Below are 19,174 nucleotides of genomic sequence, written 5' to 3'. Positions count from 1 at the left end.
CCAGGGGGAGGGGGAGGCAACTGGAGGGTTTCCAGCAGCTGCAGTTCCCAGCATGCCCTGAAGGAAGGAGGTGGCAGTGCACAGGAAACTCTTTGCAAGCCCAGGACCCAACATCAGCCTGTTTCTCCTTCTGAATTCGGGGGTCAGGGAGGGAACTGCAGCTGGACTCTGGGGGAAAAGGAATGTGAGTGTCTGGGCTGGGGGGGCCATGGCTGGGCTCGGGGGAGGGGGGGTTGTTTGTGTCACTGTATTGTTTACAGACATACTTGCTGACAGGTATTTTGAAATAAATTACCAAAATAATTGAAACTGGCATGATTATATAGTGTTATTTTGATCAATAAAATTTGCAGAATTTTTCAGACTTTTTAATTTTTTGGCACAGAATTCCACCAGGAGTAAAATTGGAGGCGGTGATTATTGTTTTAATTGATTGAAAATCACAGAACTGGCATGTGTCGATACAAACCCCAATCCGTTCACCCCATGGAACACAGCAGCACCCTGGCAAAAGCCCTGTAGCTCACTGCCTCCCTCTAGTGGTTAGACCATGTATGGAGCAGGAAGAGATGGCAGTGTTGCAGGTGCTAGGAGGTGCTTGTTGTTTGTGCTGACAGGCTGTGGGTGGGACTGACCAAAGCTGAGCTGCTAAGCCTAACCATGCCAGCTGATATCTGCTTGCTGGGCTTGGGCTAAGGGGCTGTTTAACTGTGGTGTAGATATTCGGGCTGGAGCCCAGGCTCTAGGACTCTACAAGGCAGAAAGGTCCCAGAACTCGGGCTGCAGTCCGAGCTGGACACCTACACCACAATTAACCTGAACCCTAGTCAGCTGGCACAGGCCAGCTGCAGGTTTTAAATTGCAATGTAAATATACCCCTCCAGAGCTCTTCCTGGACCATGACCTCTGGCTTGATGTCTAGGGAGTCCATCCTGGATGTACAAATGTGGTCACCCCGCTTCAAAGAAGATGAATCCAAACTGGCCCAGGTGCAGAGAAGGGCTCCTAGGCTGCTTAGGGGATTGGCGAGCTGATCTTTTGAAAGGAGACTGAATGAGCTGGGCTTTGTTTGGCCTGGCCGGGTGAAGGCTGAGAGGGCTCTGATTGCTCTCTCTCTAAATACACCATGGAGGTAACGCCAGTTCTGGAACTGCCTCCGAGTAGGAGGGGTGTTGGGGAAACAACACAACTAGTTGGCAGCCGGAGTTGGATAAATTTCTGACCGGGGTTCTATGATGGGGTTGGCTGCTGTGCCAGCGGAGACTGGACTCAGTGACCCACTGTAGCCTGATCTATGAATTGTAAATTAATGATATTGATTACTTACAAATTCCCAGTTATCCCTCTAAGTGTGAAAAGTTCTTTTCCCAAGATCAGGCCCAGTATTAGTAAAATGACTGTTTAGTTGGGAACCCTGATGTGCACAGTTGCAACTTTCACACTTTGTGAACCTTTCTGTATTTACAGTAGTTTATTAAGACATTTAGCAAAGTCAGAAACCCTCTAACCCAGCAGGGTAGATCGAGATACTACAGAATGTCCATCTGAATGTCCATCTCCTCACACCATCCCTTGCAGAACAACCAGAAATGTTAGCCATTATCTTCCTCGTCACCTTCCTCCTCTTCACCAGAGGCCATCATTCTGGCATCTCCCATGGGTTACAGCTCTCTCTCTCCTGCCCATATGTTGCGCTGATGCCACTATGTCTAATGCATATTCAGTAGGGGTTTCTCCCCTAGTCCTTATTTGTATTTCCTCACCCTATCAATGTTGCGGTGCCCTTCTCCTATAGGTTAGTACATTAAGGATCTCAACTTATTATCATATCCATCAATTCATTGCCATGGCCCTCTTGTGGTCAGACATCTGCAGATGTTCCCGTCCTAAAATATCCCAAAAGCTGATGTTAGCTCACGTTTCTGTGGTTGGCTGGTGTCGTTATGGACAAACTTCCCCTTAAACACCATTCACAGTTTCCCCAAACTTAGGGGTGACCGTTAGGTCATTTATATGTGCCAAAGTTCATAGGCCTCAAGCCTTATGGGAACTGCGGAAGTCAGTGTCTTACAGGAGACAGGCCTGTAGGTTCCTTGCGTTACTGCTGAATACAATAAATTAGGGTTACCATTCGTCCGGATTTACCCGGACATGTCCTCCTTTTTGTGTTAAAAATAGCGTCCGGGGGGGAATTTGTAAATCACTAAAAATGTCCGGGATTTCCCCCCCATGCAGAGCAGAGCAAGCGGCTGGGAGGGCTGCAGGAAAGTCAGCCGCTCGCATGGGGCTCTGGCAGCCAGAGCCCTTCCCCCTGCAGCTTGCCGGGCTGGACTCCGGAGCTGCTGTAGAGCTCCTCCTCCCCGCCCCCCCCCCGCCCCCCCGCATTCTGAGCCGGCCGGTCTGCCGGGCCCTTTGCATCGGGCCTCGGCAGCTCCTCCTCCCCTGCTGCCCAGCGCCCCGCTCCGGCAGCACTGTGCAGGGGCAGGGACCGGGTTGTGTGTTGCGCTGGGGAGCGCAGCCACGGGTCTGGCTCCGCACAGAGCCCAACACCATGTTCTGAGCGGCGGGGTAAGGAGGCCAGGGGGCAGAAGGGGCAGGGAGATTTTGGAGGGGGCAGTCAAGAGACGGGGGGGGGGGAGGGTCGGGAGTTCGGGGGGGGGTTGGGGGGGTGGAGAAGGTTTTGGGCAGTCAGGATATAGGTAGGGGGTAGGGTCCTGGGGGGCAGTTTGGGGGGGGTCTTAGGAGGGGGCAGTTAGGGGACAAGGAACAGGGAGGCTTAGGTAGGGGGTGGGGTTCTGGAGGGCAGTTAGGAGCAGGGGTCCCAGGAGGGGGCAGTCAGGGGACAAGGAACAGGGAGGCTTAGGTAGGGGGTGGGGTTCTGGAGGGCAGTTTGGGGCAGGGGTCCCAGGAGGGGGCAGTCAGGGGACAAGGAACGGGGGAGGGTTGGGAGTTCTGAGGGGGGCGGGAAGTGGGAGGGGCAGGGGCGGGGTTAGGGCAGGACAAGGGCGGGGCTCCTCCCGTCCTCTTTTTTGCTTGCTGAAATATGGTAACCCTAAATAAATGCTGAAGCTAGCTCTAGGGGCTACACCAGGAGTCCCCTTCCAGTCATAAGTCCCTATGGCTGGGCCATTCTGTGGATCCAGGGGTACCCCACAGCCTGGACTGATTGGTACGGTTGCCAGGTGTTCGGTTTTTGACCGGCAAGCCTGGTTTTAAGGGGATCTGTTCTATCTCCAGTCTGAAGTATAGACTGGACACCAAAAGTCTGGTTACTGTAATTTTCTAGGGCTGTAACTAGGGCAGTGGGAGAGGGGCAGCTGCCATTGGTGCAGAGCCGCCAGGGGAGTGCAAAAATGGGGTGGTGCAGCTCCCCCCCCCCCCAGCAGGATCAGGCCTGGCCACATCAGCCAGATCCCAGGGCAGAGCAGCACCTGCCAGGCAGGAAAGGGGAGCTTGGGGAGGGGTTGGTCCGCCCCCAGCCAGAGGCAGGCGCCTTTGGTTCCACTTTGCCCTGGCCCCTGAGCGAGCAGGCCGTGGGCCCAGAGGAGCTGCCGCCGGGGTGAGAGAGCGGGGCCTGGCCCCTTGCTGGGCGGGAGAGGATCCCTGGAGAGAACTGCTGTAATGTTCGGTTTGGAGAAATGGAAACGTTGGCAATCCTACTGATTGGCCCTAGGGCCAAAATGACTCAGAGTCACCAAACCAGGAGAGCAGCACATGGACTCAGCACCACAATCCACCCCGCAGGGTGGGTATTTATGGGGACTGAGTACCGCTCCTCACACACCCATGTCTGGGTGAAATTGGCAGGATCAGACAGAGAGGAAGGTCTGAGGCTAGATTAGTTTATTTTAAATGAGACGTCTAGTCCAGAAAACCTGATGACATACAAAGGACAGGAAGATGCTGACAAGTCCAGCTTGCTCCCCACGAGGAGCCCGCTCCGAGGGCCCCTGCTGCAGAGGCTCCAGGCCTTGGGCCCAGAGGGGAGTCTGTGCTATTGGTTCTGACGCCTGGACCTTGTGACCATGGCTCCAATGATCCCCAGAGTAGCCAGGCCCAGCCCTGCGACCCCCACAATCAGCATGGTGTCCCTGACCTGCAGGACAGAAAGGGGAGCCAGTCAGCTAGCTGCCAGGGAGCCCCGGTCTGGGGACTATGTCCATGCCCACTGAGTTTACAAGGACAGCTAGTGTTCAGCAACCGTCTGTGCAGATCAGGCCGTCCGTTCGGTGGCAGAAAACAGACTGTGTTAGAGAAGCTGGAACAGCACCATCACACTCGAATAGCCTGCCCTGGGCAAGGCAGAGCACTCCCTGCTGGACACTCACCAGGCTGCTGTGTGTGGCTTTTACACTCACCTTTGTCTGGGCAGACTTCAGTCACTGTCCCTTTCCTTGGTCTCTCTGGCGCAGTTCCTGGGCACAGACTGTCTGAAGCGGGACCCTGGACCCCAGGTACCTTAGGCCCACAGTGTTCCCCTCCCTCCCCCCAAAGACACCCCAGTAGCTTATGCCGGCCCTTTCCCAGAACTCTACCTGTGGGCAGGGCACTCTGGTTTATAGTTTAAGCCTTTGGGACACATGATAGTGGAAGGCAGCAGACACAGACTTACAGAAGGATTTTTGCAACCATTGCTGTTCAGACAGCACAAGAGATCTACGGATCCAGGTAGACCCAATGCCTACACACCATTCCCTGCCTCAGTTTCCTCACCACTGGGGCATTATTTGTCATGGACGTTTAACAGCCCCTGTTCCCAGCAGCACACAGCGGAGCCAGAGCATGGAAAAGCCCAGCGTAAGAAGAGAGGCGCCAAAGAGATGCTAGCAGTGGCCTTTCAAAGCAATGGGCTGTAGCCAAGAGGCCAGTCTGTTGCAGAACCAGGAGGCGGAGCAGGAGGGCCCTGGCTTCCCTGAACGACACTGACCAGAACCCAAGAGACTCTCGGGAGTGGGCAGGGCTCTGAGGAAGGGGATTGAGTTCAGGTGCTGGGGGTGTTTTCCACAGATCTGTAGCACTCTTGTGCTTCCCAAAAGGAGAGAGAGAGAGTGTGTGTGTGGTTAAGTTCCTTTGCAAAGCCTGGGTTCCTTGCTTTATCTGCAACACAGTCCCCAAAGGGTTAAATTATAAACCTGGGTGGTGCTACTGGGGTGTGTAGAGAAGCTACTGGGGAGATTTGGGGGGTTAGCACTAGTCTTAGGGCCCCTGGCAGCTGGGCACAGGAGTCCTACGATCTCAAGGAGGGGTGCCTTGCGCATGTGCCGGCAAGGCCAGGACTAGTCAGTGACTAGCCGCTGCTTGAAAACACGTGGGATCCAAAGGCTGGGCCCATGCACCAGCCTGGTGACCAATCGTCCATGAGGGGACTAAGCCAGGCCTCTAACAGTTGCTGCACAGCACAAGGAGCACATCCTCATTATATGGCTTACAGCAGCAGCTATACACTGAGATCAAGGCCCTGTTGTGCTGGGCACTGCCCAGACCCTGCGTGAGATCAGGACCCATTGTGCCAAGCACTGCATGAACCCTGACCAAGTAGGTGTGGCTGGCTTACACCAAGCCCACCCTTCAGGAAGGCAGTGACAAGCGCGAGGGGGCACCTGCACGTACCTGGTCGCACATGGGCTGGCCGTAGCGCAGCTTGGTGACGAAGTGCTCACAGTTCTCACTGGTGACGCTGTACAGCATCTCTTGGCCCACCAGAAACTCGGCCTCCATGAGGATCTTGCTGACAGGCAGCGGCGAGCACCTCCAGTCATACTTGTTGTTGACTCGGTACCGGTCACCACCAGCAACGTCCCGGAGACGGTCCTTCTTCACCACGGCTCGGTCGGTCAGCACGGACATGATGCTGGAGGAGCCAGCTCCTGCATACTCACCTGGGGGTGCCAATTGTCCATCTGATCTAACCATCCATATACCACTATCTATCCCATCCGTACACCCTCTCTATCCATCCAATCTTCATACATTCCTCTCTATCCACCCATCCATCCCCACACACACACCCCTGTCTATCCATCGTTATATGTTCCTATCTAGCCACATGTCTGTTGATGTATATAGCTGCATACACCCCCTCTAGCTATCCGTCCATCCCCAGACACACCCGTCTAGCTATCCATCCACCCTTCCGCATACCTACCCCCTCTCTCTCTCTCAGATTTCCCATAACTCCTACCCAGGGCGGATCGGTCCCCATCACTGGGTTGGCACACGGCTCCGTCAGAGTACTGTTTAGTTCTAGCAGCTGGCATTGGGTTCCACCCATCTTGCTAATGCAGGAGCCAGACTGGCATTGGGTTCCCCTCTCCCTTGTCACAGGACTGAAGAGCTTGTCCCTGAAGGCAGTGGCTGGGAGTGTGACCCATGCATATGGGGCAGACCTGGGGCTGGGGGGCATGACGGGGCCATCTGAGCGTCACTCAGGCTTCGGCGGGCAGAGGCACAGGCTGATGTTTTCACAAGCAACTAGTGATTTTTAGGGGCATCTCAATTTGTGGGGGTCCCTAGCCTGAGACACCCCATCCATCCCCTCATACCAGTCTCCCCGTGTCCCTCAACCAGCTGCCTGACTTGCTGGGCCTCAGAAACTCAGGCAGCCCCAGTAAATAGAGGCATCCCCCAATGACTCATGATAATCCAGGCCAGATTACACGTACCCCTGTCTGGTATGGGCCCCCTGCTTCCCCTTCCCCCACCTGAGATGCCCAGTACCTCTGCCATGCCCAGACCAACCTCCGACCCCCAGGATCAGCACCCCTCCTCCCTCACTGAGGGCCATTCCTTACTGGGGGGGGCCAGGTGGATGACGTAACCATTTCCTACATAGAGGGCCCAGTGCTGGTATCCAAAGCGAGAAATCTCTATCAGGTCCCCAGGGTTTGGTTCCTCCTGCAGGAGTGAGAGCCAAGTGAAACTGAATGCTCAAAGGAAGCCCCGATAGTACCCCCAGACTGGCTGCCCCTGAACCCTCTAACCCCCCAGATGCCCCACAAAACCCCATCACTGATTCCCACTGCCCCCAGTTAACTCCCCCTCACTCACTCCTCTTGTCCCCTGCTGTGTGCTAACCCCCCTATACTCCCCCACCCCCTGCTAATCCCCCCTGCCAGCTTCCCCTACCCCCGTTAACCCCCACTGGCTCCCCTTGCTACTGATAACTCCTAGCTCCCACTGCTAATCCTCCAGCTCCCCTGCTAACACCCCCATCTCTCACTTTCTCTCCACCCCGCTGGTGCCTCCCACCCCTCTGTTAAACCCACCCCTCTCTTCCCTGCTAATCTCTCCCACCAGCTCCCCCGTGCTCCACCAACCACCCTCCACTGGCCCCCACCCCAACACAGGAACCCAGGTCAGGCAGAGGAGGACATGGGAGCTAGGGAGAGCTGTCCATTTGACACTGTCCAGCTTCCCCCTAGCCAGGGGCATGGGCTCCTCTCTCCGCCCTCAGGAGACACCCGTCATCAGCGCTAGCTCCCCAGGGACTCTGAACCGCTGTCCAGCAGGAGGCACCCAGCGACCAACTCCCTGCAGCTCCTATAGGAAACTGTGCCCAGAGCAGCCAGCCCAGGCATTGAGCCAAGCTCATGTTAAGAGGATGTCTGCACCGCAGCTGGCAGCGTTCCTCCTGGCCTGGGGGTAACTGACACACGCTAACTGCGCTCCAGCGAGCGTGCTAGAAATAGCAACGTAGCCATTGCAGCATGAGCAGTGTCTCAGGCTAGCCACCTGCCTCCAAGCCGCCTGACATCCTGGGGCTTTGCTTGGGTGGCCAGCCTGAGCCACCGCCCAGGCCACAAGGTCCACCCGGCTAACTTCAGCACAGGTTCTCAAGCAGAGCTAGTGCGTGTCAGGCTCCCCACTGACATCCCGAAGGGTGGTGCAGGGCTGGCTCTAGGCACCAGCAAAACAAGCTGGTGCTTGGGGCGGCACATTTTTAGGGGCGGCATTCTGGCGCGGGCCATGCGGCCCCTAAAAATGTGCCCCAGCCACCCTAACTCACCTCCGCTGCTGCTGCTCGCGCGCCACTGCTCTCCCTCCCTCCCAGGCTCTCAAACCCGGGAGGGAGGGGGAGATCCCGAGCGGCCGCGGCGCACGAATCAGCTGTTTCGCGCGCCGTGGCCGCTCGGGATTGCCCCCTCCCTCCCAGGTTTGAGAGCCTGGGAGGGAGGGGGAGACCCCGAGTGGCCGCGGTGCATGCGCTGCTTCTCCCTCTCCCTCCCTCCCTCCTAGGCTTGAGAGCCTGGGGGGAGGAGGCAGGGCTGGGGATTTAAGGAAGGGGCAGAGTTGAGGCGGGGCCGGGGGTGGGGTAAGAAAAAAACGGAGGGGGGGGGGCAAAATTGTTTTTGCTTGGGGCGGCAAAAATCCTAGAGCCGGCCCTGGAGTGGTGGTTCTCAACCAGGGGTACGTGTACCCCAGAGCTCTTCTGGGGGGGATGACAACGCAGCTGGATAGTTGCCTAGTTTTACAACAGGTGACGCAAAAAGCACTGGCAAAGTCAATGCAAATTAAAATGTCATACAGACAATGACTTGTTTATACTGCCCACTCCGCAGGGAGCCCCACGAAGCTAAGTTACAGGTTCACCCGGGGGTGGCGGAGCTGAAGCCCAAGCCCCACCACCGGGAGCTGAAATCAGACTCCGGAAAGGAGAACAGTTGTCTGGAAAGGTTGAGAACCGCTGCCCAGGGGAACCCAGAACCTTGGCAGCGATTTGGCCATGGCTTTCTGCACGGGGCTACTCACAAACTGCGGGGGCATCTCCACAGCGTCCCGACGGCCAAGTAAGTTTCTTCTAGTCTCTCGTCTCCTCTCTGCCCTGTGATTTCACTTTTGGTTTCCTTGGGAGGTGGAGAACTGATGTCAATGGGGCGGTGCCTAATCAGCAGCATAGAGCCAAATAAAGGAACCAGATTGTGACTTTGCTAGTTACAAAAAAAGTGTGTCCCTAATTCATGTTAGTGGCACACGGTAGCGATGACAAGGCAGTTTGTAGCTTTCACATGAGTTAGCCCAGAGGTGGGAAAACTGCAGCCCATGGGCCACATCCGGCCCATGGGACTGTCCTGCCCGGCTCTTGAGCTCCTGAAGGGCCGGCCCACAACATTTTGGCACCTGAGGCGGGAAGCTCAAATGATGCCCCCATTCCTCTTGCGTGGGCCAAAATTTTGAAAGGTCTCAATTCTGCCTTCTTCCTGTTCTACTCCTTTCATGGTACTGCTCTGCTACCTACCCCAATAAAGGAGAACGAACAACTTAAAATGCCTTGTTTGTGACTGGGGTGTTTGTTGGGGGTCACCTGCTAACATCAACCAAGGCTGGTAAGACAAGCACGTGTCTGTGATAACTGCTGGCAGGCTGTTGAGTCAAAGTGGTTGAATGTGAGCTGCACGGCTTACAGAACAGAGCGTGCTGGCTGCAGGCTGTGTGTGTGTGTCCTACGCATGCAGCCACAAGGAGCAGAAGCTTTCTGGGGCCCCCAGGGTTATATTACAGGCAGTGACACAGCCTCTCACTGGTCTGAATTGCACCCCACAATGAGACACACACCCCATGATCAAGTAATCACTTGATCCGCCTTTAGAGATGGTGAACAGATTGCGCTGCCGAGGTCTCTCACTGCTAGGTATATTCTCCAAATCATTTCTCTGGCTCTTTTCTGCACTCGCTCCAATTTTTCAATGTCCTTTTTAAAATACGCACCCAGAACTGAACTCAGCTTTCCAGGGTGGGTCTCTCCAAGGCCGTATTCAGAGATAAAACCACCACCACACTCCTACTCACTGCCCCACGGTTATGTACCCAAGGTACCGACATCCAACACAAATTGCATACCTATCATCTAGGTGTTATTAGGGAAAATTAGTTACATCAGAAATACAGAATCCAGACGCCGAGGCTAGTGAGAAAGTCACTTACACTGGAGAGAAGTGTAACCCTTTTGCCCATCTAAGTTGGCAGCAACAAGGGCCGGGTTCTGTATCTAGGGGTTCCGTTTCAATAACGCAATGCAAAACCGGCTCGAGCCCCCACCCAGTGACCTGGGACAATTACATACCACCCCCTGGGCACCTTTAAGAGGCAATACTTCCCCTTTCGCAACCACGGAGTCTGAGTGTAACAGAAAATGTTTAATAACATGAGGTAAACAACATTAGCATTAAATGGAAAAAACACCACAACTAGAGTTTTTAGACCAAACCATGAGCGAAGACCCACCCCAGCAAATTGGGCCGTGTCCTCTCCCGTTGGTTCTTGAAACCAGCGACCCAAGAATTACCAAAGTCCCAAAAGTCCACCAATCCCAAAGTCTCTTGGGTCCAGCAACCCAAGAATCACAAAAGTTCCAAAAGTCCGACAACCCCCCAAAGTCTCTGTCCATGATCAGTGCAGCCCGAGAGTTCAAGGGGGGGGGGGGTGAGCAGGGTGTTAAGGGGCACCTTACGTGATCCGAGGCCAACCAGCTGCTTCTCCGTGGGGTTCCACTGCAGCCTTTACCACGAACTGCTCCACTCCACCCGCAGTCCCACGAACTGCTTTGGCAGCCGCTTCGCTCCGCTCCGCTCACCGACCTGTGAGCCGCGCTGCTCCGCTCCGCTCCGCTCACCGACCTGTGAGCCGCTCCGCTCCACTCCACTCCAGCCGTTCCTTGGGCCGCTCCCACAAAGCTCTGCTCTGCTAGCTGCTTCTTCAGCCGCTCCGCTCACCGACCTGTGAGCCGCTCCGCTTCGCTCACTCCCCGCTAAGCTAAGTTAGCTTAGCTATAGCTTCAGGCTTCCCCACTAGTTAACACAGCCTCAGTGATTTCAGCTTTTAAATAGCTTTAGCTCTTTTGTGATTTCAGCTTTTAGTGATTTCAGCTAGTAGTAGGGGAGCCCCAGTGCTGGTGCACTATTGGCCCAAAGTGAACTCAGCTCAGCAGTCTGGAACTAGACTCCTAAGGGAATCAAAGTCAGCTTTGACATTCAACAGTGGAGAGAGGAGGTAGTGCAATTGGTGTTTCAACCCCCTTGGGGAGGGGGCCACACCATCAGGTACAAATACCTGTCCCCATCCTCTCTCAATTCACTGGGTTTTGTAACCCATGCCCCTTGACAAGCAAATGCTACTTAGGTAATGGTGAATGACTCACTCAGTCCTTCTGTCATACAACAGTTCCACTGGCCTTGATTCACAGAATCAGGGTAACAAAACTTTATTCTTCCTGCCCCAATAACAGAGAAACTGGGGATCCCACACCAGCCAAAGTAACCACTTTGAGTTGCTGTGGTTTCATGCCAGGCGAGTGGGTGTGCCTATGCAAACAAGATCAGCCCCTGGAGTTCTTTTCCACCCTCGCCATAATTCACCACCAGATGTCAGGGTAGAGCTCATCCTGACTCTGCTTACATCCTCCCCCCAGCCGAAAATTTGTCGTTCCGACAAATCACACTCCCTATTATAACAACTTACTGGTTTCCTTTAAAGGGCCTTAGATAGCCCACTTTAGCTTTCACAAGCCTGTGTGCTAAACATATTGGTTTTTTACTAGTTACCCCAGGTGCATTATAAGTTAACCGTTTTACTGGTTTTATTACCCTGTTTTGTCTATTGAGAATTTTTGTTGCCGTGGTGGGCGGGACAGCCTCTTGACCGATGGATGGAGAGGTTTTTTTTGAGGGTCCCTTGGCTACTGGCATAGGCCCCTGCATTTTTAGTTCTAACAGTGGAGGGTCCAAGGTGCCCAGGACATTCTTTACCTGTATGTTTCCACTGTCCAATAACCTGGGTGTGTTATTACATGGGGGTCCCACCAGTGGCTTAGGGGTGTCAGGAATGGGCCTAAATACTTCTGCCATGGGGTTTAGGGTGGAAGAAGAGGAGCTTTTTGTTGATTTAGCCGATTGAGACTGAAATCTTGTTTTTATTTTAGGGTACACCATGGTTGTGTCTTTCTCCTTAGACTTACTTTCAGATGTGCTGCATGGGGGTAGGTTAGCTGCAGGGGGCTGGCTGTCCACGTTGGAGGGCGGCTTTGGTCCAGCACCTTCGTTCTGCCCAGTTGCCCTGTTGTGGCCCATTTTATACGGGGTGCCTACCAATTCCCCCACAGGGAGCAAAAGGTTTTTATGCACTGTTTTTGTTTGCCCTGGACCCTTTTCAGGTTTGATTTTGTAGACCGGCAGGTTTCCTAGCTTTTTTATTACCAAGTAAGGTATTGCCTTTTATTTGTTGGCTATTTTGTGTTTGCCAGCAATACCCAAATTTCGCAGCAGAACTTTGTTCCCCGGCTGGAGTTCTTGCAGACGTACCCTAGCATCATATTGATGTTTGTTGCGGTCGGCGTTTTTTCGAGCCGCAGATGTAGCTAAGTGATAAGCATCCCGCAGCTTTTTTTTTAGTCGGGATACATATTGCTGATGAGTTTTATAGCTATTTTCATTTTTTGATACACCAAAGCACAGGTTTATGGGTAATTTTGGTTTTTGTTCAAACATTAAGAGATATGGGGTGACTCCTGTAGCATCATTTTTTGTGGCATTGTAGGCGTGCACCAGATATGCAACATGTTGGCTTTAGGTTGCTTTTTGCTCTGGTTGCAAAGTCCCCAACATATTTAATAGGGTTCGGTTGAACCTTTCTGGCTGAGGATCACCTTGCGGGTGATAAGGCGTTGTTCTAGACTTTTTAATTTCCGCTATTCTCAGCACCTCCTTTAGAAGATGACTTTCAAAGTCCCGCCCCTGATTCGAGTGTATCCGGGCTGGAAATTTATAAACTGAGAAATATTTTTTCCACAGTACTTGAGCAACCGTGGTGGCCCTCTGATTACGCGTGGGATATGCCTGCGCATATCGTGTATAATGGTCAGTCACTACTAGAATGTTCCCAATATTTCTCTTGTCTACTTCTAAAGACAAGAAATTGATGCATACCAGTTCCAAAGGTTTGGTGCTGGTGATGTTTTTGAGATATGCAGCCCTTGTGGGCAGAGTTTTTTTTTGAACACATTGAGCGCAGGTTTTACATTTTTTGCGAACATTTTTAGCCATCCGAGGCCAATAGAATTTACTACGAAGAAGTTTCAGGGTCCTCTTCATTCCTAAATGTTCAAAGTTATTATGCAGGGCCCTTATGGCCAGGGCTTTGTACTTTTTTGGCAGCACTAGCTGTGCTTGTTGCTTTTGTAAAGGGTCTGTGGTTACTTGATGTAGCACTTCCTGAATTAGTTTTAGTTTGGTTTATTTTTTTAATAGTAGTGTTGACGTCACTAGGCATCACCCTAGGTAACTTGGGAGGGTGGAAGGCCACTAAGTGTCAATGAAGCCTTCCTGCACTAGGCCTAAGTGAACCAAACTCTATCCTTCCATGTTTAAACTCTAATCAACCTCAAAAGCCAGGTGCAATTGGAATATGTAAGCAACCAGTTATCTGTGTGCAACCCCCTGCTCAAGCAGTAATAATGAGGCCTGCATGTTTCTGGCTGCAGGGAAAAGGACAAGATAACTGTTTAAAGAAGTTACTAACAAGCTAGGCTTATAGCTGCCAAGAATGACTTAACTATTACCAGGGATGGGAGGGGTAGAGGGAGGAATGGGGGGGAGAAAGGGAGGGCTAGAGGGGAAAGGGGGGGTGAGGCTTAACTGCAAAATGTATAAAAGAAGAAAAACTGTTCCTGTTAATGTGCTTGATTTGAGACTTGCCAGTCTCCTTGCACCGCTTTGGGATCCCAAATAAACTTTGTTTGCTTCTCCCCCTGGTGTCTTTATTGGCGCGAAGCACACCGGGCAACGAACCCACTGTTGCTGTCCTCGAGCACACCTGTGCTGGCAACAGTTTTGGCGCCCAACGTGGGGCTCGAGGCTGAAATTTAGCCTTGCCCGGACCCCTCTCGGAGGTCGACAGATTGCGGTGACGACCGACGCCCAGCGCGCACCGGTGACTTTACCGGGGGCCTCGGCGAAGACGTGGTTTGGTCGACCCCAGAGGGCACAACGGTGCAACGCGCTCGAGTAGTGGAGAAGCAGCTGCGGGCGACGGTGGGGAACCGGTTCCATGGATAGGGCGACGGTGCAGAACCGGACCCTTGGATAAGGTAGGAACAGTCCAGTGGGGACTTTATCTGTCTTGACCTGGGGACGCCCAGTGTCTACCTGTTATGACCTGGGGACGCCCAGTGTCTCCCTATGGGGCAGGGACAGAGTATGGCAGGCAGGGTAAGGTGTACACCCTTGGAATGCATTCTGGTGAATTGGAAAGTGTTTGGATCGGATCCGTTGATTAAAAGTAAACTGAAAAGGTTCTGTACAGTAGACTGGCCTCAATATCAGCTAGAGGACCAGGAAAGGTGGCCACCGGAAGGATCACTTAATTATAACACGATCCTTCAATTACTTCTGTTTTGTCAGCAAATGGGTAAATGGAATGAACATATGTATGTACAGTTGTTTATGTTGCTAAAAGATAGGTTTGATATTTTGCAAAAGTGTAATTTGACTCCGACAGGTTCGGTAGTAGCTACTGTTAGTCCCCAGGACCCCCCCCACAGCTGTAATGGCAGGTCCGGTGTCCCCTTCGGCTATCACACCCCCACCATATAAAGACAAGGTGTCTCAGGTCCCAGAGATTGCCCCCTCGGTGGAATTTTATCCGTTGATCACTGAGACCATGGTGTCCAGACATGGCTCAGATAGGAATCAGGCCACTACTATGCAGGTTTACACCCATGTGCCTTTTAACCCGGTGGACCTAGCAGCCTTTAAGGCACAGGCAGGGGAATTCTCTACGAACCCAAGCAAGTTTATCTCGGTCTTTGAAGGGTGCCTGGCTAGCTGTAACCCTGACTGGGATGATTGTAATGTCCTTATGCGGACCCTGCTGTCTGAGGTGGAGCGTAATCAGGTTGTGTCTAAAGAAAAGGAAAAGAGGCACGCGAAAATGATGGTCACAGCAGTACAGGCCGGTGGCAGGGGAAAATTCCAGGAAGGTGGAAGGGGCCGGGGAATGAGAGGACGTGGGCGCCCTGGCTCACAGGAAAGGCGTCTGGGTTACAACCAGTGTGCCAGATGCTGAAAGGAGGAACGTTGGAAAAATGAGTGCCCCGAAAGAGAAGGTACCCCTATGATGGCAGCGGAGGATCAAGAATAGGAGTGTCAGGGGAGACTGACTATCCTGCCCATCCTGCCCCTGGAACCCCAAGTAAAAATGCAGGTGGGAGATTCGAACATAGACTTTTTAATAGACTCTGGAGCTGCACGAACCGCCGTAAACCAACCCCTGCAGCTGCCTGTGTCAGAGTCCCTCACTGTGGTGGGTGCCACAGGGAAAGGAACCAAGTGCCCAGTATATGCCCCAGTGGAATGTGCTTTGGGAAACAGAACTCTATTTCACAAACTGGTTTACCTCCCCGATTGTCCAACACTTCTACTAGGATGGGACCTGCTTTGTCGCTTAGGAGCCACCCTGCATTTCATCCAAGATGAAATAACCCTCACCTTACCCCCAGAGAATACCTGGATAATGACCCTTGCAATTGAGTCCTCAGCCATGCAAGCCACAGAGTGGAGCCAGTGGGATGACAAAAGGAGGGTTAGAAAGCAGCTTTGCTGGACAGTGTTGGCCCAGGGATTTAAAAATTCCCCCACCCTTTTCGGCCAGGCCCTGGCCAGAGACTTGGAGGAGTGGGACAATGAGGACAGGGTCCTCCTCCTGCAATATGTGGATGACTTGTTGATTGCTGCTGTGGGTCTCATCCCTTGCCTTAAAGCCACTGTGAGCCTCCTGAACTTTGTTGGACTCCTCAAAAGTGGGTGTGCTCGTCCTGGTTTGTTGCTCCAAAGCTCTGTATAGAAGTTATTTTGCTGGATAATGGCAATGTGTATGTGTTCATTGTTGGGAAAAGGTGTATGAGTGAAGAATGGAAGTTTCCTTTGTAAGTTAAAAGAAGCCAAGAAGGAGAGAAGGAAAAAGAACAGAACGAGTTAACTGAGGGAAAAAATACAGCTAGCAAGCTCAGTCCAAAGATAAGACACTGGCCCAATCCAAGGACGCTGCCCAGAGCTAAGACTTGGCCAACAGCCAAGAAAAGGGGGGGCCTGAATGTGCCCAAGCAACTATGAGATCTGCAAAACACTGTCAGGCATTAATGAAATGTGTTAGGTTTCTTTTCTCACAGATAAAAGAAGTGCTACCCAAAGACCCTAGCAGCCCTGCCATTCATTGAAATAAGGAGACTGAGTCTACGTAAGGTCCATCAACGAAAAACTGCTTTGGCTCCACACTGGAAAGGCCCTTTCCAAGTCCTGTTAACCACCAACACCGCTGTGAAGTACCAAGGACTGCCCATCTGGACCCAGGCTTCTCACTGTAAAAAGACCCCTCCACCTCGGGAGGACTCTCCGACTGATGATAAGCCTATTTAAAGACAGGGTGATGTGCTAGTAACCTCTCCCCTGTATGATGCTGAACCACACTGTTTCAGGAAAAGAGAAGAAGGAACACTTGCTTCATTGAAACCACAAAGTCCAGGAATTCCTGACTACAAAAGACATTAAGAACTGACCCTGGTGAAGAAACAAAGAATTATACGCTGGCAGGGAGGCTCTTACACCCCTGGCCTCCCAGGTACAGGCTGAATGTCTAGTCTGCCAAAAGAACAACCCTCGACCAGGAGTGTCAGTGCCACCAGCCACTCTGGAACCTACCCCAGGCCCAGGGCTGGTTTGGCAAATAGACTTTACTGAGTTCCCCCGGACCCAAGGATTCAAATACCTTTTCGTCTTGGTGGATCGATTCAGCGGATGGCCTGATGCCTTACCCCTTGTTTTGCTCCACATTCGCGCTCTCCCAAAGGGCAGGTTAGGGCTCAGTCCCTTCGAGATTATGTTTGGAAGGGCATGGCCTATGAATGGTACACCGGTTCTGGCAGGGGAGTGGGAAATGGGGTGTGGCTTTTTATCTCAGTACATGTGCTCTCTGTCTGCTGTTCTCTGTTCTCTCCACAGGTATACCAGAGATTTGCAGCCTCTCCCGCTGGATGCCCCTGTCCATTCCTTGCAGCCAGGCAATTCCGTTCTCGTTCGGACCTGGAAGGACAAGCCTCTCCAAGAGAAGTGGAAGGGACCCCACACCGTCCTGCTGGTCTCCCACACAGCAGCAAAGGTCAAGGGACACAAGAACTGGATTCAATCACTCCCGTCTGAAGGCAGTGCCCGCTCCTGAATGGTGGACCGTCCAGCCTACGGAAAAGGACTACCTGCGACGACCTGAGACTTAAACTGTTATTCAAAAGACAATAAGGCCTGCTGGGAATGCCCTGTGGTCTCTCTGGACAGTCGCAGCGCACTCCCCGTGAAAACTCTAAGCGTTGGTTGTGTTTACTCTCACAGGGCCGGCCTAACCTGGTGGCCTGGTCCTTTTGTTTTTAATCTGCCTACTATTGGTAATTGATATTTTGTGGGTATTTGGGGAATTGTAATTGTTAGGCCCTAGGGTCACCTGCCCAGCGTGAGTTCAGGTCCAGGGTCTGCCACAGTGGTACTCTTTGCCATAGGGACACTCCTTTCGTTACCTCCCGTTTCCCCCCAGGCACATGTGGGATGGAAAGGGATCCCTACTAACTTGGAAACAAACACATATGAATCCTTGAAGGTTTGCTTTGCCCAAGAGTTTAACCTCTCTAACTGCTGAGTATGCTCCCAAATCCCGCACCACGCAGCAGGGTTACCCTGGAGGGTGGTCCCCCAAAATTGGTCAGATATCTGCTGGGGATGGTTCAGTAGGGGAAGAAATACCTCGGGTACCCCCTTGTCACAAAACTGTACCATTGAATACCAGTATGCATTAAGGGACAACCCCTGGCCACCCCAGGCAGCATAAATCTTTGTATGCCACCTCAGAGCCCATTAAGGAAGGAGACAGGTTGGGTATAATCCTCCTCCCATCCTATGGGGTGGAACGGCTAACCCCCAATTTTATCATAGGCTCTCTGTGTTTCTCACCACATTCGCCAATGAAACCTTGGCCATAAAGAAGAGCCTTAACTCAGAGCTATACCAGCTCCGGTTGCTGTCCCTGCAAAACAGACAGGCCTTAGATTATGTTTTAGCCTCCCAGGGCGGGGTGTGTGCCCTTATTGGGAATGAATGTTGTACTTATGTCCCGGAAAACTCACAGGACATTAACAAGCACGTCCTGTCGGCCAAACAGGCTTTCAAGCAGTGGAAGGCCCAGGAAAGGAAACCCACAGTTTTCGATTCCCTTTGAAGTTGGTTGCCCAACCTAGGAGGACTGGGGGGTGGCCTTGTGCGTCTCCTCCTCACTGGTGTGGTATTGTGCCTGGTCACCCTCCTCCGTAAGCTTTGTGCCCCCCCCTTCCTCAAAAATCCCGGCATACCCTCTCATTGAAAACCCCAGCTTCATAGCACTTAATCATATCTTGTCCACAGAATATGAGAAAACTCAGCCAAAAGCTTGTTGAGTATTCTCAAAGGAGGGAGTTGTTGACGTCACTAGGCATCACCCTAGGTAACTTGGGAGGGTGGAAGGCCACTAAGTGTCAATGAAGCCTTCCTGCACTAGGCCTAAGTGAACCAAACTCTATCCTTCCATGTTTAAACTCTAATCAACCTCAAAAGCCAGGTGCAATTGGAATATGTAAGCAACCAGTTATCTGTGTGCAACCCCCTGCTCAAGCAGTAATAATGAGGCCTGCATGTTTCTGGCTGCAGGGAAAAGGACAAGATAACTGTTTAAAGAAGTTACTAACAAGCTAGGCTTATAGCTGCCAAGAATGACTTAACTATTACCAGGGATGGGAGGGGTAGAGGGAGGAATGGGGGGGAGAAAGGGAGGGCTAGAGGGGAAAGGGGGGGTGAGGCTTAACTGCAAAATGTATAAAAGAAGAAAAACTGTTCCTGTTAATGTGCTTGATTTGAGACTTGCCAGTCTCCTTGCACCGCTTTGGGATCCCAAATAAACTTTGTTTGCTTCTCCCCCTGGTGTCTTTATTGGCGCGAAGCACACCGGGCAACGAACCCACTGTTGCTGTCCTCGAGCACACCTGTGCTGGCAACAGTAGTTTACCCTCCGGGTTAGGTGGGACAACCACAGCTGGGCTTCGCCCCTCCCTTTTGGCAAGTAGTGTATTACGAATGCCAATATTTTGCAGATGGGCTTCCTGCCAGTCAGCCGC

At 52.5% G+C, this 19,174-nt stretch overlaps 1 protein-coding gene and 1 long non-coding RNA gene across 2 annotated transcripts; one reads left to right on the top strand and one right to left on the bottom strand.

Moving 5' to 3' along the window:
• Positions 1-3,826: 3,826 nt before the first annotated feature.
• LOC101952358 (phospholipase A and acyltransferase 3-like) lies at positions 3,827-9,927 on the bottom strand. The gene is made up of 4 exons (XM_008179672.4): positions 8,749-9,927; positions 6,792-6,894; positions 5,611-5,879; positions 3,827-4,096 (listed from the first exon to the last, which is right to left on the bottom strand). Exons 1-4 carry the CDS (start codon positions 8,761-8,763, stop codon positions 3,995-3,997), a joined length of 489 nt encoding a protein of 162 aa, XP_008177894.3. The 5' UTR covers positions 8,764-9,927; the 3' UTR covers positions 3,827-3,994.
• Positions 9,928-13,237: 3,310 nt separating this feature from the next.
• Positions 13,238-18,974, top strand: LOC135972581 (uncharacterized). Its single transcript, XR_010589069.1, has 2 exons — positions 13,238-14,077; positions 16,986-18,974. It is a non-coding gene; the product is annotated as an uncharacterized LOC135972581 (long non-coding RNA).
• The last annotated feature ends 200 nt before the right edge of the window (positions 18,975-19,174 follow it).

This window comes from Chrysemys picta, chromosome 7, assembly GCF_011386835.1.
Source record: "Chrysemys picta bellii isolate R12L10 chromosome 7, ASM1138683v2, whole genome shotgun sequence".
Taxonomy (NCBI): Eukaryota; Metazoa; Chordata; order Testudines; family Emydidae; genus Chrysemys; species Chrysemys picta.
This window is presented reverse-complemented; position numbering and strand designations above follow the sequence as displayed.

Coding starts and splice junctions, on each gene's coding strand:
- LOC101952358 (XM_008179672.4), bottom strand. Junction 5,880..6,791: donor CATCCACCTGGCCCCCCCCA/GTAAGGAATGGC, acceptor TGGCACCCCCAG/GTGAGTATGCAGGAGCTGGC. Junction 4,097..5,610: donor GCCAGCCCATGTGCGACCAG/GTACGTGCAGGT, acceptor TCTGTCCTGCAG/GTCAGGGACACCATGCTGAT.